Below are 26093 nucleotides of genomic sequence, written 5' to 3'. Positions count from 1 at the left end.
GATGGCCGCAACGAGTAAACATGGCCTTCTGATCTAGTTGTCACCTGGTAGATATTAGAGGCAACGGCAATGGCGGTATTGTATCGTCACACAACATGTGCCTCCTGCCATCGTTGGCTGTATCGATTCTCTCCTCTATCATCAGAAGAGGGCAGCTTCATCTACCAAAATCAGCCTTATCCATTGGACGATGATGCAGAGATCACGACATCATGGCGAGTACTGAATCTTTCAATGTCGAATCGATATAGCTTCAGAACAAGGTTGACAGATTGTTTGCTACTCTGTCTCCATGGAGAGCTACGTCACAGCGACACAGTCCAAATATGTTCTGTAAGTCTTAGAAATAAAAGTGAATTTGCGATGGCTATAATGAGAATGCTATCTCCATGATGGCAATGATCGTATGAGCGAAACAGGGGTATAATGCAACAAGAAATACAGCCGCCCTCAATAACCAACACCAGTCCCCAAATAATCATAGTAATGGTAGGTCCAGCCAGCCATTCTCCAGCACCGAATTTCGGTGGTTTTCTTTTGGTCCATGTGGAATCGAGGTCCATCTCACTCGCGAAGAGAAGCAGCAATAGCGCCGACTTGAGCTGCATCAGCACTGTGACGACGCCTCCTGGAGTCTTTGATTTCGTGCTCGACATCCATCAGTCGTGTCGCAACCCAGTTCCTCATCCTCATGTCTCCTCTAACACCATTGCAATTGATCAGATCCGTCAAGGTAGATTTGATTCTGTTCGAAAGATCTGCAAGCTTGATTTCATCATTCGAGAGCGCGAGAGCAGATGTCTCGGCCTCTGGTAGTTCAGGAATCGGTTCGATGCTGGGTCGGCGAGACGAAGGTGACGATGACATTCTGTGCGATCTTGAATCACGTCGAGACACCATCGGAGATGAAGGAGACGAGGGAGACATTGTTGGTGACGATGAAGTAGAATTTGATGACTCGGATGTATTGGATGTGACCGAGCTCATAGAGTCCTGCGAGAGTCTTCGTCGAACATGGGTTTGTTGAGAGTGCAGCAACATATATGCCTGAATGAGTTGCGACTACTTTTACGTTAGTCAATCGATCACATGATATATTGCGACAAGTAACATGTAAGCTTACCCTATCAGGGCTGTTTTGGGCCATTGTAATAGATTTTGGATAATGCTCAGAGAAAGAGTTGATGGTTTGAAGTCACGCCGTGCACAGGCAGTGTTATGCCTTTCGAGTGTCTCTCTTATTCTTGTGGAATGTATGAACAAGACGGGTCAATGTCGATCCAAATATGCCCGCTTCCTATGTATGATAGGGGCTACAACGGTGTGACGATATGAGCGTGCGATGGTATGACGGGATGATGGCTTTCTGACAACTTATATAACTGGCTGTGCCCGTTGAACAAGGGGTAAGGCTGATACAGAAGTAGGTTGTAGGGATTGTTGATATAGCGTGCGCCTCGCGGTTTATATGGGATTGCAGATACGCAAGTGAATGACAGCAGCGAGCGGAAGCATTATGAGTGATTTGACACGACTGAGCCTCACGGGACAGTGGGCCCTGAAACGAGAGTATGCATCATCTTTACAAGTTTTAGTGAAAATCTTTTAGCAGATCAGGAACATCATACATGAACCTGTACCCATCACCATGTATTTTCGAAGTAAAAGTGGGACATTGCAGCCGCCAAACGTGCTGGTCCAAGGCGAAAAGCAATGAAGTGGACGATTCACCCTGATGTTCCGATCAAGTGTGGCGCACCAAGAGCCTCAAGCCTGGGGTGGTACGAAGCGCTTGGACGCACCTCTATATTCACGCGGGATCGGGATCGCAGGGATCGAGGCGATGTCCATTGATGTTCTCGATCTCGGCAGACGCTGCAGGCGTCTGTCCAGCAAATCTGTGATAAAAGTGCCCGCAGATCGTGATACTTAAAACGGGAAATGACTCTGTAAACCTGCTGGCCGTTCAGATCCTGTTCCCAAAAAGATTATTCGTCTATTATCAGGGCTTTGACACCTGGGAAGGAGGGGCGAGGAGAGGATTGAGCTTTCAGATGATGTTGTCTGCTGCGTGCGCGGCTTCCTCGCAATTTGCGGCTCCCGTCCTCAGCATGAATTAATGACGTCCTGGTGACAAAGCTGTCCACACGCGTGTTTCTTGCAAGTGTGGGATCCATCGTACTCGTGATCCAGACATACACGCTGCAGGTTGATGACCATCCCTTACGATCCGAGCTATTGCGCATGTGTTGTAATTAAGGAACATGCTTGTCGTGTCTGGGCAACGTGAACCTTTACCAGGATTACATTCCGAGCGACCAGGATATTACGTGTGTTGAGGGATAGCTTCCGCAGAGCCTCTGGAAGCTCGAGACACTTTTATAGCGCGCAACGTACGACCGGGTCTGCGATCCGGACGCACTGCGGGTGATAGTATAACCTGCGCATCCTTAGGCAGTCAGCAACGCGTTTGTATTCATGACAGCCTAAGTTTCACTCATTGCTTGTAAGCTTGAAACACCGAATCGCAAATTGTGCTTCTGGGTCAATGGGGCATGGATTGATCTGCTGATTATCCAACTCACGCCACCTGTCTAGCTTATTGATCATGAGATCTCTAGTTACACTACAAGTACAATACCTGTAGCTGAAACTTACTGAAGCTTCAGGGTAACGATCAAGGGAACATGGCCCATAGCAACCAATGGGATGCTGTCGGGCATTGCAAGAGTTACCACATCCTCTATATCCTTGGGACTCAAGCATACTACTACAATAGGATGAGCTCACACTTCCCTCAATTCTGCCAAGGTCGGTACGGTCTTGTACATGGGAACCTTACAGCTTTAGATCGACTTCGCTTGTTACTAGCAGCAACACAAGCCCTGAGCTCTTCATATGCAGCTGTTCACTCTGTTGTATCTATCAACATCGCTGAAATTGGTAAAGATCATACTCCCCCTGCTGCTTCTTGATGCTTCTCGATGGAGAAGCTGTTACTGGCATGGAAAACACGTTACTGTATCTAATGAACGTTCCACATGCACAAGTTTCAGAATTGCTCATGCTGAATTGCCCTTATGGTACAGTACTGTAGCTACGGTTTGCCTATATCCAGTAGCCCGGAAACAGCAACAATGCAGATGAAAGTCTGATGTGGTTCTCCCTCAAGAGAATACGCATGATTCCCGAGAGAACCCGTCAGTGACGCTGGAGACAGGCATATCGACCCAGCAGTTCGGGCCTTAGCTTGCGACCATCACTGGGTCTCACCTCCGCTTTCGGTCGCCATCTCACCTAGTGTCACAAAACGATTGCGTGCTCTATCAATGCTATAGCAACTACAGCGTCTACAGCATCTACAACTGCTCTTGTCTGTACTGTACACAATACTTCGATCTCGAGGGAATATTGTGGAGACAGACCAGTATTCAGTACTACAAACTACAGGATCCTTGCGCGCCTCGCCTTGACAACACTAACGAAATTGACAGGTACTTTAATTCGTAACCTTGTGTAACACTGCTATCAAGTTTGGCACTAGGCAGAGGTAGTTTTTACAACGAATTTGAACGCTGACACAGATTATACAGTAGCTGCTCAAGATAATCTTATACTTCTCAATGTCTCACAGAGAAGGGTTCGAGTGTGGAGCAATTCAAGGCTAGCATTGCTGAAGACGTATCAAGAGATCCGTATTTCTGATTTGACTATTCAGCCGATGCCCAACCTGCGGCTGTCAAGCAACGGAAAATTAACTCCTTCGTATATGAGGCGACAAGTCGCAGTCTTCTGGGTACAGCATCCCTCGCCTGACCAGGTTCGATGAGCTAGGTAAGCGTAAAGGATGCACCACGCGTAGTGGTCATACTGAGGCCAAACCATTTCCCTCATCAACTTGAAGTCAGACCATTTCCTATCTGCGCCGGCAATTACGCATAGCAGGTAATAACGGAGAGACTACCATTTGTCCAAGTACCTTTGAATAAGGCCTTACAAAAGCACGACATCGTATGGTTAACCATCCTTCGAACACTGTACTTCAATCATGATGCGGATGGATCGCCATGATGAGTAAGGTATGCTAGTTGAAGTCCATGCTACCTTAGCGTGGTACAGAGTAAGTCAGTAGAAGGCTCATAAAGCAGAGGCGGAACGACTCTGATACTAATTCAGACGACGCTAGGTTGAGGGCTACAGTATATTATGGAATGACGTCTAGTACCGCTTTGCAGTCAGCCATGCTTCCACCATAATTCAATAAGCCGCCTGAGGTGCGGACATAATGCAAGCACTAGGGAGTCAGCAATCTGAATATTGTCAACAAGTACGGCACATCGATCCGAGCATGCAAAACAAGTGACACTTTGGGATGATAAGGTAGTACGCAAAGATGACCATGCCAAGCTTCGGGAACTACGGGCTGATAATACGCAAAGATGACCAAGCTAAGCGTCAACTCTAAAAGTAGTCCCTCATTACACATACTTCCGAAGCAATCAACAATTGCAAGGCACAAATGTTAGCTAGTCGCAAAAGATCCCTCAGTTGGTGTCGAGATCAATAGTAATCTCTAAAGTCGTCTATGTACAGTAGGTACCTTACGTATCAGAATGCTATACATGAGCATCTTGGTCTGGCTTTTCTCCAGCTTAGCTCTTCTCGTCACCAGTGATTATTTTTGGTCTTCGTTTTTATATTGCAGCAAACGTCCTTTAGCACATCATACCAAGCCCTATCACTATATCGATAGATGCTAAAAACAAGGCTAGTAGTGTCGAACATCGTACATCATAGCAGTTGTGCTAACTGTAGCACTCATGGTTTGATGTAATACGCCACATCTGTAGAGGGTGGCTGGTATCATCTTATCTCTTGGCAGATCACTGACCATCCCCATTAGCGATCAACGAAGGGCGACCAACCCTACTGAATCGGAGACAGAGCGTAAGGTCGATGATGTTTTGGCGGCGCTGTGTTGTACCTTATTCTGACGTACAAACACTCTGTCTAGACTACGCCTCTGTTACGGTGTCACACACCTTTCAGCAAGCTTTCGTTCAAATTATGGCAAAGTGTAAGCCTCAGGTTGGAGCAGGGCTTTCCAGGTTCATTTGACGCATGCTGGTGTCGTACCCATTGCATTTTCTTCCTTTTCCAAAAACACAGAGAAATCATTTGTCTGCCGAATCATGGGAGAGTCTGTCTCTCTTCTCAATTTGTACGGCCTGTCAATACTCCCAAACGAGTTGCTACAGATCATCGTCGACGATGTAGACGATGCGGACCTTGCATCAGTGCGACTCGTTAATCAACAGCTTAAAAAGACTGCAACTCCAAGATTCGCCATCACCTACTTCACAACGCTCAAAGTCTTCATGTCTCGGCGTAGCTTACAATTGCTCAATGATATCTGTACTCATGAGTTGTTTGGACCACTTATCAGAACCATCAGTTTTGCCTCACAGTGTCTGCTGAAATCAGGACTCGAGTCGACCAAGGCGAGTATATTAGCCGCTGAGGAAGAGTGTCGATTTCTGGGCAATGCTATGGATCAGGCAATGAAATTCACCTTAACATACTCACTAGCTTATGCTGAACAGAGGACTATGGCTGAATCCGGAGAAGGCATTTTCCTACTGAAGACCGCCTTGGACAAACTTAAGGCCTTCGGTCATCCGATTGGGTTAAGCCTTGTAGATGGCGTCTGGAATTACCCTGAGGACGGTGTCCTCGGCTCGCGTAGCTTCTGCACCTGTTTTGAGGAATACAATCACTGGGACTACTGGGAGTGCGTAAGAACCGGGACCCTGAAGACAATCCTCACAGCCGCTGCTCATTCCAGATGTTCAATCAATAAACTTGCCATCATCTTTGAGGATTGGGCTTGCATGTTTCCGTCGACTAACGACTCCGCATACCAGGAAGACCCTAACATGGGTACCATTGACTTGGAAGGTGTGGAAGATGACCTGTTGGCGAGTGTCTGCCTTGGTCTCAGCTCATTCGAGCTGAAATTGCTCAACAGCTTTCATGACTGGGAGGGAGCTACTCCATCTTCGATCGCCGGTATACTTGGACTTGCTTGCAACTTGGAAACTTTATATGTGGATGTGGGCGGTGCCTCATATAGCGATTTTGCACGCGGTTTGACAGACAATGGTCGCTGGGAGGAACTTGAGATTATCACCAGTGCGCTCGCCAGTCGCCGTCTGCGTGAGCTGCATCTCTCCAACTGTGTAGTACCACAAGATGAAATCGTGGAGTTATTGAGCAGAAACAAGGCTACATTTCGTGTTCTTGACATATCCAACTGCTGTATAAGCTGGCGGGGTTCATGGAGTGCCCTGCTTTCCTCAGCTCTGGAGAATGACATTCACTTTGACCACATCACACTGACAGACCTATTCCGAGAGCTTCCCGGAGATCGCTATCATCCGATTCAATTTATTGTTGCTGGTACCAGGGAGTTTGAAGGGTCGGAACATGGGGACGTGCTTGAAGAATTCATTGCAGAGCTCGACGCAAGTGGATTTTGATTAACATGTGGCACGAAGAGAATCATAATTTCGATGCCCCGGCAAAGCTCATTTGGCAGCCATTTCTCTAACCAGACCAGCGTTCACCCAGCCTCTGGCGAATTGCCGACCACTGCAAAGCAACAAGGAGATCCACCATGCTCTACCAACATAGTTGTCGTACCACGCTTTCGTCGATTGTCCGTTTTGCTTACGCCAGCGTTTGACAGCCCTCTTCACAGACTCCTCGAGTACCACTGCAAGGCCGTTCAGTGCGAAGAATCGCGCTTCGCCTGTGGCTTTGTTCCAGTCGCCACCTAAAACGCTTCTCACTGCGAAAGAGTGTACGAACGCACTGCTCATGAAACCGCCCAAAACCTTCCCCACGTCTGCGGGCTCTTCGCTACCTTTGCCAAGGATCTTACGCTCGATCCATTCCCCAGGCCAAACACCGTACACGAGGAAGAGCCGAGCAAACAATCTGTGCCACCCGTATGCCCAAAACCCTCTAACAGACGTGATGTCCCAGATCCTGGTTGTGTAGAGAGGCGGAAAGAACGCCAATGGGCTTGGCGCAAAAGGTGAAAGCATGATGGCAAAGGCGGAATGTGCGAAAGAAAACGCAGCCATCAAGAAAGCGCCAAGGGCAGCCGTGAGTAGAAGCTGACGGCTCAGCGAAAGCTTCTCATCAAAGAGATCAGGGAGCTCTCCCGAAGCGACATTCGGCTCCTCCAGATATCCCAGGTATGTGCTTCGGATGATCAGAAAACAAGTCGCCAGAATTGGCACGACGTGTACGAAGATACTGTGCACTCTATTGTGTACCGTCGGCAACCATGTCTTGCGAACACTATGTCGCACGTCTGCTGTTGTCCAAGTGAAACCCACGCCGCGCATGCTAAGCTCCAGCTCTAGTGCCCAGGAAGCGCGGTCAAGGAAGCTATGAGGCCAATCATCATCGCTTGTCGCTGTTTCTAGCACAGGTTGCATACTTGGTCCCGCTATTGTTTGCGAGATGGCTTGTGTAGCCTGAGAGAGTGAACTGCGTCGTCTGGAGCGCTGCACAGCCTGCGCACCCTGGCGCACGTTTTCAATCATATCCGAAGCTGCTACTTGCTTCTTCGCTATCATAGCCTGATCGCCATCCTTCCGGGTCTCGTCGACGGACTCATACACCTCTTGTATCATAGGCATATCGGGCCGTGGTTGGTGCGTATACGTGACCCTCCTCGGAATATGCCCGAAGACATATGGCGAGATGAAGAAGGCATCCAGAACTCTACACCCACCATACAGTCCCACCAAGGAGAGCTGATAGTTCAGACCAATACTCTGAGGAAAATGATATGCCAATGGCAGACGAAAGAAGAGAAATCCAGATAGTAAAGCAAATATGTTACGAAGCGCTTTTATCGTATGTGATTCGACTGCACGAGGAGGTGCAGGTGGCAGGAAGAGCAGTGCAATGTAATATATCTTACCTATGGTATTAGCTAGACGGTTCATCGAGAAACATGACTTTTGCCCGGAAGAATCGAGCAAAAGTACAACACATACAAGTGGAGGGCAAATAATCGCTTCCAGAGTCAGAGGAACAGTACCAGAGATTGGGTTAAGTCCAGGACGCGGTACAGTTCCGAACGGGTGTTCTATGACCGCCAGAAGTCTAGTATAGGCGGCGGATGCGAACGCGGAGTAGTACTGCATTGCATGGCTCATCGGAAAAGAAGCAACAGAAATATATATATACAAAAGCAACAATAGATGCTTTGAACAGTTATTTTAAAGAGGAAACTATGTGAATACACAGTACTATTCAGGGTGTCATGAGATAGTGTTCGAGACGACAGGAAAATCGCTCGGTCATGGCATAGATACACATGTCATAGACTTTGCGGTGATCACAAGGACAAATCTTTCAGGGACTCGCCGAGACATGTCTACACTACTAATTACCATTCCTCCTGGTAACAGACATGGACTTGTCTCGCTTCGGCACCGTTCGCTTGCACTTCGAGTTCTTTCTATGTTACGTTCGGTTTCTATCTTTCCGAAGGTCGTGTTGCGTTTGTAACAACCCAATAATCAATAGGAAGTTTGGTTGCGAGACTTGCGTATTTGTTGTGAAATGTATGGTGCTATCTTTTTACACAATATCAACGGCCGAGGACCACAACGGGAGCACAGCTTCATCGATGGCACATATGAAGCACCCACATTTGCATTATCATATATACATCTCACCAACGACTAAATATAACTCTCGATCCGCCTACGTTTGTCCTTAAGGACAGTTAAGATCTATCATCTGTTCTTGTCCAACGAGAATCAGAGCTTCGCCTTGATTTCCTTACCGGCACCTTCGGTGAAATATTCCTTGACCACTTGCCTCGCGCGATCAACTACGCTTGCATCTTCGACTGTGGCAGGGACGTCGACTTTGCCATCGTAGTCGCCATTCATCGCATTCTCCAGGAGCTGCTTTAGTACGCGCCTCAATGTCTTGCCACTCCTGGTTTTTGGGATGATGCCAGGCGCAACGATGCAGCCGCCGAGCGTAGCGATTGCGCCAATAGACTTGCGGATGCGCTCATTGAGATCCTTGAGCAGTGCGGGTGGTGACAACTGATGGTGCTTCTGTGTCGTGAAGTTTGCGAGTTCGGCAGATGGCATGCTGATGAATGCGAAGGGGAGATGGCCCTTTAAATTGTCTGGGACGGGAACAACACAGGATTCAGTTATCGAAGGTTGGGATGATACAGCCTGCTCAATGGCCCCTATGCGGCTGTTTTAGGAGAAAGCTGATCTAATACACTTGCAAAGGGAGATCGTACCTGTACTCAGTCGATGTGCGGCAACATTGATGATGTCGTCGCTTCGGCTCATGATATGCACATATCCATCCTCATCAATCATGCCGGCGTCGCCAGTATCTATCCACTGACCCTTAAATCTGAGCATGTAACCTTTGTAGAAGCGTTCTTCATCTTTCCAGAGGGTTGTGAGCGCAGTGGGGGCGAGAGGGATGCCAAGCACAATATTGCCCATCTCGCCCTTCTTGACTTCTTTGCCATCATCATCGACAATACGCACATCAAATCCAGGCATGGGCTTTCCAGCGCTTCCAGGGCGTATTGCCAGCGGTGCGCATCTTTCCGTGCTGGCGAAGTCGATTCCTGTTGTAGGTTGCTGTGCGAGTCCTGTTATTGGTGACCCAGACTCTGAGGACCACCAGTTGTCTACAACCATAGCTCCGGGGGCGCCGTACTGTGTCAGAAGGTCTGCATACATCTGGACAATGCTCGGCTCGCTTCTTTCACCTGCGAGAAAAACAGCACGCAGGCTTTTAAGACCCTGATTCTTTCCATAGGAAGCGAAAAATTGGTTTTTGGGATCCTCTCTGCGTATAGCTCGGAGAGCGGTCGGTGCAGTGAAAAATACGTTGACTTTGTTCTCGGATATCACGCGCCAGAATGTGCCGGCATCGGGAGTTCCTATCGGTTTGCCTTCGAACATGACAGTGGTGGCCCCAGCAAGGAGCGGGGCATAGAGAATATAAGAGTGTCCAACAATCCAGCCAATATCACTGGCGCAAAAAACGACATCGCCTGCGTTGATGCCGAAGAGATAGCGCATACTCATGTTTAGGCCCACCGCATGTCCACCGGCTTCGCGAAGAACGCCTTTGGGCGCCCCGGTGGTACCGCTCGTGTAGATAATATATAGACTATCATTGCTCTTGACAGCAACATTCTCTGCTGTGACTCCACGGGTTTTTGCGCTTTTAACCAGGCGTTGCCAATTTCTTTCGCCCTCGTCCTTCATGATGTCCCATCTGCTCTCTTCTCGCTGCCATACAATCGTCTTGCTCGGTTTGTGCTTGGACTGCTCCACGGCTCCTCTCACGAGTGGCCGATAGGCAAGAGGGCCTTTGGCGCCTTCGATGCCACAGCTGGCAGTCAGGATGAGCCGTGGTGCTGAGGCGTCAATTCTTTGTGCCAGACTCGATGAACTGAATCCACCAAAAACAACGGTGTGTATGGCTCCCAAGCGGACAGTGGCCAATATACCAATCAACGCTGCTGGTATCATTGGCATGTAGATCAAGACGACGTCTCCCTTCTTCACATTCTCTTCGCGAAGCACACCCGCCAAGATTGCGACTTCTTGCTCGAGCTCAGCATAGCTGATTCTCTCCTTGCTGTTCGTGACTGGCGAGTCCCACACGATCGCAGTCTGTGCACCATTTCCAGCCTTAATGTGCCGATCGATGCAGTTGTAACTCGTCGATAGCTCGCCATCAGGAAACCACTGCCAGTGATGGTGAGAGGTTCCAGACTTTAGCTTCTTTGTGTGACGGGCCAATGTCTTCGATGGAGGTACCGTCCAAGTTAGCTGTGCAGCTTGGTGAGCCCAATATTTCTCGGGGGTGTTGATGGATGCTGCATAAGCAATGTCTTGAGGGTGTTGTGAGGCCATGGTCAGGATGTCACAGAGGAAAATGTTGAGTGACGATATCTCCTCGACGTATACTGTTGAGTAGATTCGGCTAGGTGTCCACTGTAATTGATTAATCTATGCATGATGTTTTCCCAAGCAGTCGCCGCGCCTGCAATTGACGAGAGGGGCATCCGGGAATGCGTCGGTCCACCGGCAATGTTTGTCTGCGCCGTCATGTGAAGTGTGGAGGCGGGTGTACCCCACAAACTATGTCCGAAAACCCCAAACGCTTCTGCAAACGCTTTGTATGCCAAGACGGTACTCGAGATACCTTGAGGTACGTATCACAATGGTCAGCCATTGACATACTTTTGTCGAGCAATCTCTTCAGAGGTAGTGAACCCGATCTCGCGTTGAGGCCACTCGATCCATGCATGATATTGGGGATGTAGCGTTGCGGTGACTGCGGTGATCGTTTTCATCGCCGGCGCCTTATTCCACCACTGTTTAGAGGTTCGTTTGACAATTATTGCGTTATGGGCAAGTAGAATGAGGGCAATCGGTCGTCGCTGTTCCAGTAGCTCGAAGAATTTCTCCGGTATGAGCATGGACCAAAGAACACCAGCAACTATTCGGGGGACGCGCCCGTCTAGAGCCCCGGGGGTAACCTCGCCATGGGGACTGCACCAGACACATTCATCAATCGGTCCATCAGCCGCATGAGACATTCGCGCAAAAGTCTGACGGAGTTTGATGAGGGCATCTTTATACGCTTCGAGTTCCTCGTTGTCGTACGTCGACATGTGCGTGGGAGTATCAGGTGCCCAAAGTCTTTCAAGGCTGGCAAGGTAGCGATCCTCGACACGGGCGCGCTCGTCAAGCGGCTCGGTTGTGCTATACCAAGCCCTACGAGGTACTAGAAGTGCGGTCGGTCCTTGCTCTAGCCACCGCCTTCCTCGTTCGATGATATGATGACAGCCGCGAATCAGGCGTATCCAGTCTATGATCGCCACAAATAGCGTCTCGTGGAGGAAGCTAGAGGCCATATCGTCGTTGATACTGGTTCCAGAAGATGCCGGAATGTAGAAAATCACTAGTATTGAGGATGCGAACAGAGCATGGCAATTGTTCTCACTGAACTGCTGGAGCTCTGCACGAAACCCAGCTAAGCCAACGTCTTGGTGATTCGCGGCTTGTACTGAATATGCTGCACTATCGTTCTGCCGGAGATATGCCAAATGCATTGCTGATAGTGACAAGACCGTGTGCATCAAAAATGTATTCTTCAACGCGAGATCAATAACACCGGTCTGCCAAACGCGTTGAAGAGCGGAGCTATTTACTAGACTTGGCCCGGTCTGCATGATAAAGTGATGCAGGAGCTCCATCTCCTTGACAGTAAAGACATCATTGGAGTTCGGTCCTGTCGAATGAGAGACAGCAGGGTTAGGTGTACCGACAGACTGGAAACTACATTCTCGGTTGGTCCTTCGGCACTTCTCACATCTTGGTTTCGTCTCGTCGCACTGGCACATGTTCGTAAGCAACCAAAATTTGCAAGACTGGGAAGGTATCGACTATATATATATACCTTGATACGTCTTTGCTTGCACTGGACACAGCCGGTCCTGGTCTTTCTGTGGGTGATCATGATCTGCTGAACCCTACTAAAGGCCTCAACGCGTCCGCCACGTCCGCCAACAATCCTCACTGATGGCGTCCTAAGGGGCGCTGAGCAACATGCTAAACGACACTCAGTAGCAGTAGCCCAGTGGGTCACGATGAACGTCTGCGTGCGGCTCGCACCGTTGCCGAGGGATGATGGTGGGTGGTATGAATAAGTGGTACTCGTGAGTGGCCTGTGAGTGGCTTAACTGTGCATCATCGCACTAGCGGTACATCATCGGCAGATCTGGTCCGATCCTGAACAGGCATGTGCCTGCTCATCGTGCACCATGCTGTATAACCAGGAAAGTCCGTCGAATGGACTTGATGTACGTATACAAGGCTCTTATATTGTAATGTTTATTGCTTGAGGCGCATGTTCTGCTGTCTGAATAGAGTAAAGCAAGCTCTACAGTAGATGTGTGTCTCATTGAGGCCAGGGTCGCCCTCAAGATCGCCAGACTTGTGCATAGCGACCATGCTGCAAATAGCTATACCCACCCCCCTTATATTTCCATGATCATGACCAGTGCTTATGATTCAACGTATGTAGTGTATATAATAGTGGTGTCTTTTATGCTGCTACGGTGTTGTTGTGGGATGTTGACGGTTCAGACAGTATAATCATGTGTTTGATAACCGCATTCCATCTGCGTAATACGTTATACACATGCAATTACTGACGATATCCGTAACATACGAAACACAGTACAGATACCATGACATGAATATCAATTATTACGATAGAAGCAAAAGATGACCAATCCCACGATAAATACACTTTGCAGAAATGTTATTGCCTGGCAATAATGAACCGTACTCGGTGTAGCAATGCTCAATCATCCAGAACGCAGCCTAATTCACGCGCCACGGCCCTGAACCCATCGGCTTCAATACCGATCCAAAGATCCACAAACCCCTGCTCTCGTGCAACCTGAACCATGCCTGGCTCCTCCTCCTGATCCCTCTCAACATAGATGGTGTGGTACCCACAATTCTTGGCAGCCTGAAGGTCACCTAGATGCGCAGCGACCATGGCACACTCTCCAGGGTCTATACCGAGCCTCTTTGCCGCACCCAGATAGATTGCGGGATTCGGTTTGTACGAGTTGAATAACTCAGAAGAGAAGGTGTGCGTGAAGGGCATATGCCCATGCTCCTGCATATCTTTCAATAGCGACATATTTCCATTCGAAAGTGTGCACGTCTGGAACTTAGTATTCAGTGCTGCAAGGCCAGATACAGTATCGGACCATGGATCGAGTCTATGCCAGACATATGACATGTCCTTGATCTGTTCATCTGTCCAAAGACCTCGTCCGTTACCATCAACCTGGAGACCATGTGAAAGCAGTACTTCTTGAAGTGACTCAAGGTGATGGTCATCCACCGTCTTCCATCGTAGGCTAGAGTTAGAAGCTACCGATCGGGTGAAGGAATAGTACGTATTTCGCCACTCCTGTGCAAATTGACCCCAATCATCCAGACTCATATGTCGTGCCTTGGTATAACAAGACTTGTCCATTGCTGCACTGTCATCCTTGAGGGATGCCAAGCTTGCGTTAGCTAGCGCAAAGGTGACCGTCTTACGCCAATCTACACAGGTGCCAAAAACGTCAAAGAGCAAAGCATGAGTACTAGTTGGGAACACCATGACAAGGGCTTGAATCAAGAAATTAATAGCAAGTAAAGTAACGTAGTTATGTTTGACGATTTGACAGTAGTCGAGGTAAGGTATGCATGGATCACAAATCTGCAGAGGGCTGATGCACGGGCTGAGTTTCTGCCTCGAAGAAGCCGCGGCTGAATGACTCGACAAACGTACTCCGATAGTCCGGCCAGTATGGAGCAAACCAAACAGCCGTGACTGTGTGTTCTATAGTAAGGTACCCGCCCTTTCATGTCAGCTCGCGGTGAGTCATACAGCCTTTAGGTGGCAAAACACCACTACCTAATCAGAGAGAACACATGCCGACGGTGATGAATGCCTTATCAGTGTGCTTCGGGGGATGTACGTCATCAGCGCGCATGCTCAAGGTCCAACCACTGGATGAGAAGGAGAACTCGACGCGTGGGAGATCCATACAATACACGAACAGAGCAATGTAGCCACATGGAAGATGCTATACACAAGACTCACGAGCAAAGGATTTGGCACAAGTTGTTGAAAATTAATGTGGTATCATTGCATTGCATTGCATTTGCCCTTGAACTCCCCTGCCAATATGATACATCGGCATTTGCTCCCATTGCAGTCAGAATACTGTCCCAACCCAGACCCATTGATGAACCATGACCGACCACCTTTAATGATTGTGGCTTGGCCTAATCGTGAAACCCATGAAAAGAAATTGCGAAGAAAAGAAAACGCTTAACCACCGAAACCGTAGAGAGTACGTCCTTGCCTCTTGAGGGCGTAGACGACATCGAGAGAGGTAACGGTCTTGCGCTTTGCGTGCTCAGTGTAAGTGACAGCGTCACGGATGACACCCTCAAGGAAGGTCTTGAGAACACCGCGAGTCTCCTCGTAGATCACTGTGATAATGGTTAGTGTTGTTCGGAGTCGGATTCGAATCAGGGAAACATACTGGCTGAGATACGCTTGACACCACCACGACGTGCGAGACGACGGATAGCGGGCTTGGTAATACCCTGGATGTTGTCGCGCAAAATCTTTCTGTGGCGCTTAGCACCACCCTTTCCGAGACCCTTGCCACCCTTTCCGCCTGTATATCTGTTAGATGCGTGTCAAATGAGTAGGGGGGTAATGCGATAGTACGTACGTCCAGTCATTTTGATGGAGGTAGTGTTGAAGTAATTTGAAGATTTGTTGGAGAGTCGGAATAGACAGTAGTGTTTGAAGTCGCTGGGTGTGTGATGATAATGGAGTCGAGATGGAGTGCGGAGCAGGAGATGTTTATCCTTTGACGCGTCGTGACTCCACGGATCAGATCACACGCTTCTGGACGGGCGTCGAAGGCTGCGCTAAGCCCCATCAGTCGAGCTTCACTTGTGATTCGCTTGTGTGACCAATTAACGCATAGGATCACAGACAAAGTCCGCACTGACCACCAACCTCGCGTTGCAACTTTGACGTTCCTCAGCCAATTCTGGACGATGAAAGCACAGTTTGAAGTTGCTGCTTTCCGAGCTGTCTAATTGACAAGGAACAAGCCCTGATCCTGGGGAGGAGTGATTTCAGACGCGCATCAGTCAGGCAACTTGGGCTATAAATCTTCTTGTCCCCCCGCTGTATCTGCCCTTTCCTTTTTCATCACATCTCACAGCGACTTCTCTCAACACAACCATCTATTCTATCAACAACAATACAAACCTTCATCTCCATACATTAAATCAAATACTCAGACATGGCTCGCACAAAGCAAACTGCCCGTAAGTATTTAATTATTCATCATCATCGAAAAGCGACAGTGTTTTTGAAGTTGGTGGCGTCGTCTGCCGGGCGCGTGTCTGCCTGGTGACGCGTCGCCACTTCAACCTCATTCAAGCATCACTTCGACACTCAAGCACCATTCATGTACTAATAATATATTCACAGGCAAGTCTACTGGTGGCAAGGCCCCTCGTAAGCAGCTTGCATCCAAGGCTGCTCGCAAGTCCGCCCCGTCTACCGGTGGTGTCAAGAAGCCTCACAGATACAAGCCCGGTACCGTCGCTCTCCGTGAGATCCGTCGTTACCAGAAGTCCACCGAGCTTCTCATCCGCAAGCTGCCCTTCCAGCGTCTTGTTCGTGAGATCGCTCAGGACTTCAAGTCCGATCTCCGATTCCAGAGCTCTGCCATCGGCGCTCTTCAGGAGTCCGTCGAGGCTTACCTCGTCTCTCTCTTCGAGGACACTAATCTCTGCGCCATCCACGCCGTAAGTAGCACTACAATAGCTATCATCACTGCTTCACAACGCTAACTCCCAAACAGAAGCGTGTCACCATCCAGAGCAAGGATATCCAGCTCGCCCGCCGTCTCCGCGGTGAGCGCTCTTAAGCAACATATCTTCAAGCTTGGGGTTTGAACGACACATGGAAGCGTTCCAAGGAATGACATGAAATGTGGTCGTGGTAGGATTATGGTCGATAGGATGGTTCTCGGAGTCACGGAATGGGTTTTCATGGAATGATTATGGGGTTTTCTTTGATGGTGACCTATAGGTTCTGCACCAATGATATCAAACATGCTTAGAATAGCATAATGCAAACAATGAACTGAGAAGCCTGGGCCCGGGCTCTTCAATTACAATTATTCAACTACATACTCTCTTCTACCTTTGCCATTCACGCGTGACTTCATCATCAATACAGATCTTGGAAGACGTCGAGTTCTAGTACAGGATCAGTTTATGCAATAGACAAACGTCTACGCAACATCCTTGACGCGGAAAGCTAAGCATAGCTTCGAATGTGTCCATTCCTCTCATGATATCTAGGCTTCCTCAAGGAATATGTATGGTCATGTTGCTGGAAAATGCTTCAAGTCTGCTGCCTAAGGTACGCCTGATGCTGAGCGAGGATCAGTCGAACATGGAAGGAGCACGATGATCGATCACAAGCCGAGTAGACTGATCTACCCCAAGTATTAATTATCTCTCTATCACTGCATTCAACGACATATCATTTGCCACTCGAACGTAGATGTCCAATAAGATCTATGCAAATTGATGGGTATTGGGTCTTGCCGCCTGCTGCCGGTCCTGCTGCCATCTCATCAGGTGTGGCTGAGACCAACTTTCACGGAACATCAGTCGAACTTACGCAGATATGGTCACATGGACCTTTGGTCACGCAATATGACCACAGCAATATTGATTGACCAGGGACACTCACTAGACTTCGGATCTCAGCAAGCAGACTATTTTGTTATAGAAAAACGGTTGTTGTAGACGAGGCTGCACAGCCAACTTGAGCATGTGGAGGCGGCCCATCTCCAACTACAAGTATTACAGAGATGTCAAGGGAAATCGAAGACAAGGTCGTGGCCGTGTATATGCTCTCTCGTCATTGTCAAATGTCACACCGATACATTTGCACAGTAGGTACACTTCCGAAAAGCGCAGGTATTGTATACAATTATATTTCATGAATGGTTGATCGCCGAGGTTCGGCCAGCCGTCCGGACTTCGAGCCGGCATCTATTGAACTTTACAGACTTACTCATTTGCATTTTCTACCAGACTCACATAGTGAGTTCAAATCGACGTGAACCATGTATCGCTACAAGAGATGGATACAGGCAGTCAGAACAAACAACGGCTGATATAGTTGCAGACTTGTAGCGCTCTCTTGTCAGCAGCAACGACACACTCATACCCATACCCATACCCGGACCAGGACGCCTACCACCCTTGGACGCAGCGGAAAGATTAAACGAAAGAGCCCGGGACCATGCCATTCCCAGCCTTCCGCGTACGGACGGCATTTCGCCAGTTCTGTCGGCACAGCAGCACGAAACGTGACCCCAAGAGTCCGCATGCGCAGGAAATGATAGACACGATTCCAGGCGCAGGGTCCACTTGGGTGCAGCCGCTGAAAGCACCTTTCCACGCCTATGGGCGCATGCAGAGTCGATCTCCATATATGACTCAAATATCGACGACGACGCTGATTTTCTTCCTGGGCGACTTCTCCGCGCAGGTCCTTTCCGCAGACAAAGAAGACGGCTTCGACTACGACACGGGCCGCGGGCTCCGCGCCATCACGGTCGGATCACTCTTTGCCATACCCAACTATCAGTGGTTCGTCTTCCTCGGCAAGCACTTCAACTACGCGTCGCATTCCCTGTCCATCATGGTCAAGATCCTGGTGAACCAGTTCGTCATGACGCCGAGCTTCAACGTCTACTTCTTTGGCATGCACAGTCTCCTGTCCGGCTCGACGATAGAGCAGGCGAAGGAGCGAATCGTGGATACGGTGCCCACTAGTTGGGTCAACGCCTGGAAGGTGTGGCCGCTGTCGACTGCCATCGCGTTCACTTTCATTGCTCCGGTATATCGCGTTGCGTTTTCGGGAGCTGTTGCCGTGTGCTGGCAGACATATCTATCGTGGCTCAATCTCAAGGCCGCGCGTGAAGAGGCGGAGAGGCATTCCCATGACAATGTCGGCAGTCAGTCATGAGGATGGGTACGGGCTTTGTCACTTGTTGATTAGATCTTGCGAAAACAAATAGACGCGAATGGGACATAGTGCATATAGAGGGCAAACCCATCTCGTCTTGCTATGAAGGTAGCGGCGCACATGAGCTGCCCGGAATGGAAGAAAGTACAGCAGAGCGTCAGGAATATGGCCTGCTTCATGCTGTGTAATCCATTGTATCCTTGCATAACCCAGTGTATGACGCGTGTCATGTCACGGATAGTATGAACCAAGGTATGTATGAAAAGCGAATGCGACAAGGTAAAAGAGTCCAATGATGATTGACAACAAAACTACCTTCCACGCATGGTCCTCTTCTTTCTCCTCTCGAAGTCTCTGCCCATGTCGGCGCCACCAGCACCATCGTCTCTCTGGCCATCTTCGTTCTTTCGCTTTCTGCTTCTCTCGAGCGCACCTCCTGAGCCAGACTTCTTTTTGGTGAGTCTCTCGATCCTGTCGAGACCGTCGCCGAGACTCCTCCAGTCTTCTCCGCCATATGCACTTCTCTCCTTGTGTGCCTTCTTGGCCCTGTCCTTTTTGCTCTCCTTGGGCAGACGCACGAGGTTGGACTCTTCATATTCGCGTCTCTCCTCCTCCTCTTTTCGCTCTCTGGCGCTCTTGTCCCTGCGACCTCCGGCGACAATGGTGCTACCGATGGACGGCTGGGCGGAAGGAGCAGTGCTGAGCTCGTCGGCGACGTACTCGTCGATGGCGGCACTGCGCATGGGACGCTTGTCTTTTGCTTCCTTGCGCTCCGTCGTCGGCATGACGGTTGCCGTGATGCGTGGCGGTCTGTAGATGCCGTCTTCTTGCATCGCCTGCTCGCGGGCGCTGGTAGTGGGCGCCGCGCCGTTTGCCGTGGGTGCTTTTGTGAAGGCGGCGGCGTTGGGACGGTAGGATAGCTCGTCGATTTCCGAGTCTTCGTTGTCGTCCTCGTCGTCATCGTCGTCCTCCGACCCAGATGCATCGGTGGTGGCGGCCTTGCTGGTGATCTTCTTGCTGGATTCTGTGGTCGATGCAGATTTTTGCTGCTCGTGGCGTGTTTCGTCGTCGGCGGCACGGACGACCTTGTCAATTTGATATTTGAGTCTGTCTTCCAATGGACGGACACCCTTCTCGAGGTACACTCTGTGCTTGACGAGATCTTTGACCATTTGATCGTCGAGGTCCTGGTCGAGCACGCTGGACGTCACATCGGCCGAGGACTTGCCCTTGATATGCTTTCCGACACTGCGAATAACTGCAAGGTTGCGTAGGGCGAGCGTCTGCAGATAGGAGAGGAATAATTCATTCTTTGCATCGAGCAGGGTGATGCCGTTGGACGGCGGTAGAATCGACTCTTCGCTGGGCAGTCCGGAAAGTGCTGAAGTCAAGGACTGTGTAAGCGCAGGGAGCGCTTCCGCCACTGTCATTCCTGCTGCTGCCATTGTGTGATAGTCTTCCTCTCTAGGCTCGAAAAAGAGTGGATGGTGTTTGTAATTGATTGATGAGATTTCGCATTATTTGCCCTTGAACTTTTTACCCCGGACCTTCCTTTTCGGCGCTACTTTTCTGGTTTGTGTTTGCCTTTGTTTGCATTCTTCTGGTATCAAATGGTCACCAACCATAGCAATAACGTAATGAGAGCAAGATTGGCACTGGATATGTGACTGTATCTAAGTGATCGTTCATTTCCTAGACGAATCATGCACTATCGCGGAAACGCCTGCAGCCTGAGGCGCCAGCAAGTCACCCTCGCCGTTGAGCCAGCAACATAGAAAACCATGTCATGTCACTGGTTATAGAAGTACAAACACGCTCGGTACAGAGCCGTCGGACATCAACTGTAATGACAAGTCTACTTTTTGCTTGAATGTACCATATAGTCATTATCGAACGAGGAGAAGCTTGGCCCTGTAGTGTATGCCAGAGGACAGGGTCGCCCTCATAACTGACGTCGAGCGAGTCTCGGACTACTGTTGTGCCGAGTACCTTACTATGATGCTCTGCGCCTTCCGTCACCTCAAAGCGGTGCACCATGTGACCATCGTTGCTATTCTAACGCGTAGATCTACCCTCGTTGTCTTCTTATCGCTCAGGCACAGTCCATCGCATGTGGAGAAGACCACCTCTATCAGGAAGGTCGTCAAGATGCTTCATCGGAGTTATTGTCACGTATCTCCGCCGATGTATAGCTATCGCATCACTGCTGACTCGACGTCTTAATCATCTTGATCCCAATCATATTGCGTCGACAAACCAGAGAGGCGGATTCGAGGCAAAGTGCTGGTGTGTAAAAGCACAGAGAGATATCATCGAGCAGCTCCTGCCCCAATCATGGAAAAGGCCGACGAGTACGGAGCTCTGCCTCAGTACTCCGAGGTCGTGCGTCCATGGCAGAACAAACCAAGAAGACGCCGTGTCTTCCGTGTCGTAGCTGCAGCTTGCTTGACCTATTTCGGCGTGACTGCGTTCAAGATCGCTTCCAACACTGAAAAGCCAGCCTCGTTGCTATCCGTCGATCGGCTCCAGCAAGATTACGCAGTGTGCTCTGCTTTGAGACGTACTCCCCAGGACCCCAGCGGACCGCGAGAGACCAATCAGCGCTGGATGAATGGAACAAAACCCTTACTGATTCGTAATGCTACCGTCTGGACTGGAGAGCCCGCAACCGGAACCAGCGAAGAGGATGCGCGTCATGGTCATGGCTACTCATGGATCGCCTCCGATGTCTTCGTCGATAAAGGTATCATTCAGCAATTGGAGCACGACATATCGCTTGCAAGTCTACCAGAGGGAACAGTGGTGTATGATGCTGCTGGTCGTCAATTGACCTCAGGCATCGTCGATATGCACAGCCATGCTGGTCTTGGTAGTCTTGCGAATTTACAAGGAGACGAGAATGAGCTCTCTTCCGACATCACCCCATACGTACGTTCAATCGACTCCCTGGATCCTCTCCATCCTGAGATCCAGTGGATCAAGAGTGGTGGCGTAACCACTAGCTTGCTTCTACCGGGCAGCGGAAACAACATTGGTGGTGAAGCCTTCGTTGTCAAATTCGCCGTTGGCAAGGGAAGCGGCCGTGAGGAGCTTAGTGCAGCAGACATGCTTGCTGACCCTGACAAGAACTGGCGCTACATGAAAATGGCATGTGGCGAGAATCCCAAGCGCGTCTACGGTAGAGTCGGCGAACAAGGACCTTTCAGTCGCATGGGAGAGTCGTGGGAGTTTCGTCATGCCTTCGAGCAAGCCAGTGCTGTCATCAAAGCCCAAGATGACTGGTGCAATGCTGCTGACAGCATCGGAGCTGAGAACATGAATACCTATCTCCCACAAGAGCTCAAGTGGGAGACCCTTGGAGCAGCTCTACGTGGACAAGTTCGCATCAACACTCATTGCTACACCATACCTGATCTGGAAGCTTTCGTCGACCACACCAACGGGTTCAAATTCAGAGTTCGCGCATTCCATCATGCTCATCAAACCTATCTCGTCCCTGAGATACTCAAGCGAGCATGGGGAGGTGCTCCAGCTGCTGCACTTTTCGCTGACAACATGTACTACAAAGTCGAAGCATACACCGCATCTGAACAAGCTGGAAAAGTCTTGTATGAAAATGGCCTCACCCCCGTCTACGTCAGCGATAACCCTGTCCTCAACGCACAGCACGTCAAATTCGAGGCTGCAAAGGCTTACATGAACGGTCTGCCTTACCACGCTGCTCTTGCCGGCGTTACTTCTGCACCTGCAGAACTCCTCGGACTTGGCGAGAGAATTGGAAAGATCAAGCCTGGATTCGATGCTGATATTGTCGTTTGGGACTCTGACCCACTCAGTGTTGGAGCCGCTCCTGCTCAGGTCTGGATTGATGGAGCACCACAGTTCGAGGAGCCTGTATTGCTCAAGAAGCCTTTTACTTCACCAATCGAGCCCGATACTGCATTGGCAGACACAAAAGATAAGATGGTCAGCAGGAAGAATGTGATCTTCACTGGTATCACGAAGTTACACATGCTTGCTACCGATCAACATGCGAGCGAAGGATATACAGTAGTCATCTCTGATGGTCACGTTGTTTGTGTAGGTACCTGTAAGACAGAGTTCAAGAACGCTATGGCCAGTAACGCCGAAGTCATTGACTTGCAAAACGGCTACCTCGCACCCCCCATCACTGCTTTTGGCTCGGCTCTTGGCTTAGAAGAGATCGCTGCCGAAGGCGACACGCAAGATGGGTTCGTCTCTGATTCTGTCTGGGCTCGCGCGGTGGATGGACTGCTGTTCGACAGCAAGCAACTGGCAGCTGCATATTCCCACGGTGTCGTGAAAGCCATATCACCACCTCAAGGTGATCGTGGAGTGAGCACCGGCTTCAAGACTGGAGCAAAGCACTCGTTGGAAAAGGGTGCAGTCTACGCTGACGAAATCTCTGTTCACTACGACTTGACGCTTGGAGCCAAGAACGACAAGACACCTTCTATATCGAGCGCTATAGGCTCTCTTCGTCGCGGTCTTCTCGAAGCAATCTCGTCCAACGAAACCATCAAAGATACCTTTTCCGAAAAAGCCTACCTGAAGAAAGTGGTGGCAGGGAAGTTACCCCTCGTTCTCAGTGTCCATAGCGCCGACACTATCACCACTATCATTCAATTGAGGAAAGAGGTGGAGACCGCCGGTGGCTCACCGACATTCGTCGTCCTCGGAGGCGCAGAGTCTCACATCGTGGCCACCGAGCTTGCCGAAGCCAACATTTCCGTCGTCCTGGCACCTCTACTTGCATACTCGCAGACATGGGATCAAAGACGCTCATTGACCGGCGCACCACTCACGAACGGTACAGCAATCGACCACCTCCTCGATGCAGGAGTTTCTGTCGCAATTGGCGTTGACGAAACGTGGGAAACGCGTGATTTGAGGCTGGCGGCAGGCATCGCTTACAAGAACAGTGGAGGAAGGCTGACCGAGTCTGAGGCATTGGACCTCGTTGGAGCTAACATCTATGACATGCTTGGGCTGCAGGAGAAGTCCAAGGATGAATTCGTCGTATATGAGGGAAATCCATTGGAGAGTGGATCGCGAGTCAGGGCTGTCAGCAGCGGGAATGGTGTCGTGAATGTCTGGGTGTGATATTCGGATATAATGAAGTGAATACGAATATGAAATGACATGTCGCATACACAACGTAAACACCAGTCATGATATATCTCTGCGAATCCTGACCCTGCAATACATGCACATATAAACAAGTCTGACCCAGCGACACCTAAGAAACCACTCTTCCACGAATCCACTTATCAACGGTGAGTCCGACATGAAGAACGAACAAGAGAGAGAAGACCATTCACCAGGCTAGAACAAGAAACGCGCATGTTGAGAAAGCCAAAGCACATCGACTGACTCTTCTTATTTCATCGTCAAAAAGGGCCTATTCTCATCACGGCCTTCCTTCCTACCTGAACCTCCGCAGTCGTCTCTCGCTAGATGTCCCATAAGGTAGATTAGGTAGATAGGCACTGGTTACCTTTCAAGCCATAGTAACAAGTATACTTGTATCTCCTCGAAACAGGAATCTAATTGCGAAGAAAAAGCAAAGAAATGATTGAAACCAAGAGCCCGACGATTCGGGACTGAACCAGGAGCAAGGAAGAAGAAGAAGAGGAGCAAGAAAGGGCAAACCAATGCGGCACTCCTACTCGAATGCCTCCGTGGGGACACTCTTCGCGTCCTTACAAGTACAGTACAAACAGATAAACAGAAATATCGGAGGCCAAGCGTCGAACCAGACTGACGGGTCAGGAAACGAAAACAAACAGGACGACGAAAACGCCAGCTAATTAACCAGCCCGCTTGAAACCACTTTTTCTCTTTCGCGAAAGTCGTATATCGTACAGTAGTATCGATAATGTCCAAAGAAAAACCAGGAAAGCCGGTGAAATAATTAGTAAGTAGTGAGTTAGATACAAAGGCAGACTGCAGCAGTGATATATCTCCACAATACGTACGCATCTCTGTGGTCTCTCTCGCCCTCTCGGTCTATCTCTCACCGCAAGTGACGGCTCGCTAAACCACTGTACCGTACTGATTCTTTATCCCGTGTCGCGAATTTCATCCAGCTATAGGGCTATGTCGCTACGTGCAAGTGGTCTGGTCGCTGTCGTCTAATGTTCCTTACATGTACGTACCGTTGTTCTGGCCTTCGCTCGCATTCATTCACTTGTTTATTCATTCTGAAAGCAGATGTAGGCGAGAAAGACGTTTAAGCAACAAGTAGAGTTCAGATCATTATGAGTTAAAAGGCGATCGGGAATGTTGCTTTACTCAGTACCAGATCCAATCCGAGTCAGTAACATGATTTAAAAACCACAGCCGAGCAGAGAGAATAAAAGTCCATAGCTAGGTGATTGTAGTAAGAAGCCGTCCATCAAGGTGCCCGCCAGACAGTTTGAGTAAACATCAAGCTAGAACCAGGCTGTTCTCTGCCCTGCCGTGTTCACCGTTCGAACCAACTGACGACAACGGGCGAGCTTTGAAACAGGAAAACAGAAACAGGGCAGAAACCATATCGTAAGAACGATGCGTTTCCACACAGAATAGCTTGATGAAGATAAAACGGTATAGCATTACTCAGTTAATTCCATACGCCGTTATGTGCCTGACGTGATTCCATAGCCACGTGGACTTGAGGCCAGTCCAAACGAACAAGATGTCAACTTTTGCGCTCCAGCGGTAGGTTCCCGTTCTTTCACCGAGAAACTCATGATGCAGTCGTCCAACGAGCCAGGAAACATCAATTGAAGCCCGAATCGGTTCGCAGGATCATGCGATATCGCAAAGTATGACAGAAGATAGCCATGGCCGTGGTAGGAGGATATTCTGATTGGTAGCCCATACGTGTTTCCACCTCTACGAGTGCTATTGGTAAGCGTGACCTTAGGAACAGGCGATGTATCTTCTCTCTTATGCAATAATCGAAAAAAAGCGTACCACTGTCGAAAAGCGAATTGAGTTCGTTGAGACTCATGACGCAAGAGAGATGGATACGCAGTTTTGCAATAGTCAGTAGTCAACCAGGATTGATCTTTCCTCGGTATCACAGGCCTTCCTGATCGGATGTGGTATCTCCCTGCAGTACCTCGCCTTAGCTTTCCTGCAAGATGGGTAGTCGGAATCTGTTGCGCGCCTCGGATGCTGATAGAAGATAACGCTGCCGAACTAGGAGCTAACGTCCCTTTCGAGAAGGAGGGACAGAGAGATCTGCTTCGCTCGAAGAAAAGGTGCGAAGATCATGCTTTGGATCTGGTTGATAGGAGGCGAGGCGAGGCGTGGTTGGCATTTATGATGACTGATAT

At 49.5% G+C, this 26093-nt stretch overlaps 9 protein-coding genes across 10 annotated transcripts; 2 read left to right on the top strand and 7 right to left on the bottom strand.

Moving 5' to 3' along the window:
• Positions 1–564: 564 nt before the first annotated feature.
• Positions 565–1147, bottom strand: AAFC00_001000 (uncharacterized protein; the record flags this gene model as incomplete). Its single annotated transcript, XM_069340129.1, has 2 exons — positions 565–1062; positions 1124–1147. The coding sequence occupies 2 exons, from the start codon at positions 1145–1147 to the stop codon at positions 565–567; spliced, it is 522 nt and encodes a 173-aa protein (XP_069203597.1).
• Positions 1148–6587: 5440 nt separating this feature from the next.
• AAFC00_000999 (uncharacterized protein) lies at positions 6588–8237 on the bottom strand (the record flags this gene model as incomplete). 2 transcript variants are annotated; one of them, XM_069340127.1, is made up of 2 exons in its annotated part: positions 6588–7994; positions 8076–8237. In XM_069340127.1, 2 exons carry the CDS (start codon positions 8235–8237, stop codon positions 6588–6590), a joined length of 1569 nt encoding a protein of 522 aa, XP_069203595.1. The 2 variants fall into 2 exon arrangements, with proteins under 2 accessions (XP_069203595.1, XP_069203596.1); XM_069340128.1 differs by having other exon boundaries at positions 8076–8225.
• Positions 8238–8846: 609 nt separating this feature from the next.
• AAFC00_000998 (uncharacterized protein) lies at positions 8847–10997 on the bottom strand (the record flags this gene model as incomplete). The annotated part of the gene is made up of 2 exons (XM_069340125.1): positions 8847–9295; positions 9353–10997. 2 exons carry the CDS (start codon positions 10995–10997, stop codon positions 8847–8849), a joined length of 2094 nt encoding a protein of 697 aa, XP_069203594.1.
• A 314-nt stretch (positions 10998–11311) lies between these two features.
• On the bottom strand, positions 11312–12609 carry AAFC00_000997 (uncharacterized protein; the record flags this gene model as incomplete). Its single annotated transcript, XM_069347689.1, has 2 exons — positions 11312–12484; positions 12550–12609. The coding sequence occupies 2 exons, from the start codon at positions 12607–12609 to the stop codon at positions 11312–11314; spliced, it is 1233 nt and encodes a 410-aa protein (XP_069203593.1).
• An 849-nt stretch (positions 12610–13458) lies between these two features.
• On the bottom strand, positions 13459–14277 carry AAFC00_000996 (uncharacterized protein; the record flags this gene model as incomplete). Its single annotated transcript, XM_069340124.1, has 1 exon — positions 13459–14277. One exon carries the CDS (start codon positions 14275–14277, stop codon positions 13459–13461), a length of 819 nt encoding a protein of 272 aa, XP_069203592.1.
• Positions 14278–14994: 717 nt separating this feature from the next.
• On the bottom strand, positions 14995–15416 carry AAFC00_000995 (uncharacterized protein; the record flags this gene model as incomplete). The annotated part of the gene is made up of 3 exons (XM_069340123.1): positions 14995–15158; positions 15212–15349; positions 15407–15416. The coding sequence occupies 3 exons, from the start codon at positions 15414–15416 to the stop codon at positions 14995–14997; spliced, it is 312 nt and encodes a 103-aa protein (XP_069203591.1).
• A 575-nt stretch (positions 15417–15991) lies between these two features.
• AAFC00_000994 (uncharacterized protein) lies at positions 15992–16624 on the top strand (the record flags this gene model as incomplete). The annotated part of the gene is made up of 3 exons (XM_069340122.1): positions 15992–16016; positions 16183–16502; positions 16559–16624. 3 exons carry the CDS (start codon positions 15992–15994, stop codon positions 16622–16624), a joined length of 411 nt encoding a protein of 136 aa, XP_069203590.1.
• A 2434-nt stretch (positions 16625–19058) lies between these two features.
• AAFC00_000993 (uncharacterized protein) lies at positions 19059–20192 on the bottom strand (the record flags this gene model as incomplete). The annotated part of the gene is made up of 1 exon (XM_069340121.1): positions 19059–20192. One exon carries the CDS (start codon positions 20190–20192, stop codon positions 19059–19061), a length of 1134 nt encoding a protein of 377 aa, XP_069203589.1.
• Positions 20193–21081: 889 nt separating this feature from the next.
• On the top strand, positions 21082–23871 carry AAFC00_000992 (uncharacterized protein; the record flags this gene model as incomplete). The annotated part of the gene is made up of 1 exon (XM_069340120.1): positions 21082–23871. One exon carries the CDS (start codon positions 21082–21084, stop codon positions 23869–23871), a length of 2790 nt encoding a protein of 929 aa, XP_069203588.1.
• Between the last annotated feature and the right edge of the window lie 2222 nt (positions 23872–26093).

Source organism: Neodothiora populina (assembly GCF_041146345.1).
Source record: "Neodothiora populina strain CPC 39397 chromosome Unknown canker_contig_12, whole genome shotgun sequence".
Classification (NCBI taxonomy): domain Eukaryota; kingdom Fungi; phylum Ascomycota; class Dothideomycetes; order Dothideales; family Dothioraceae; genus Neodothiora; species Neodothiora populina.
Note: the sequence above shows the minus strand (reverse complement) of the source record. Positions and strands in the feature narration are given on the sequence as shown.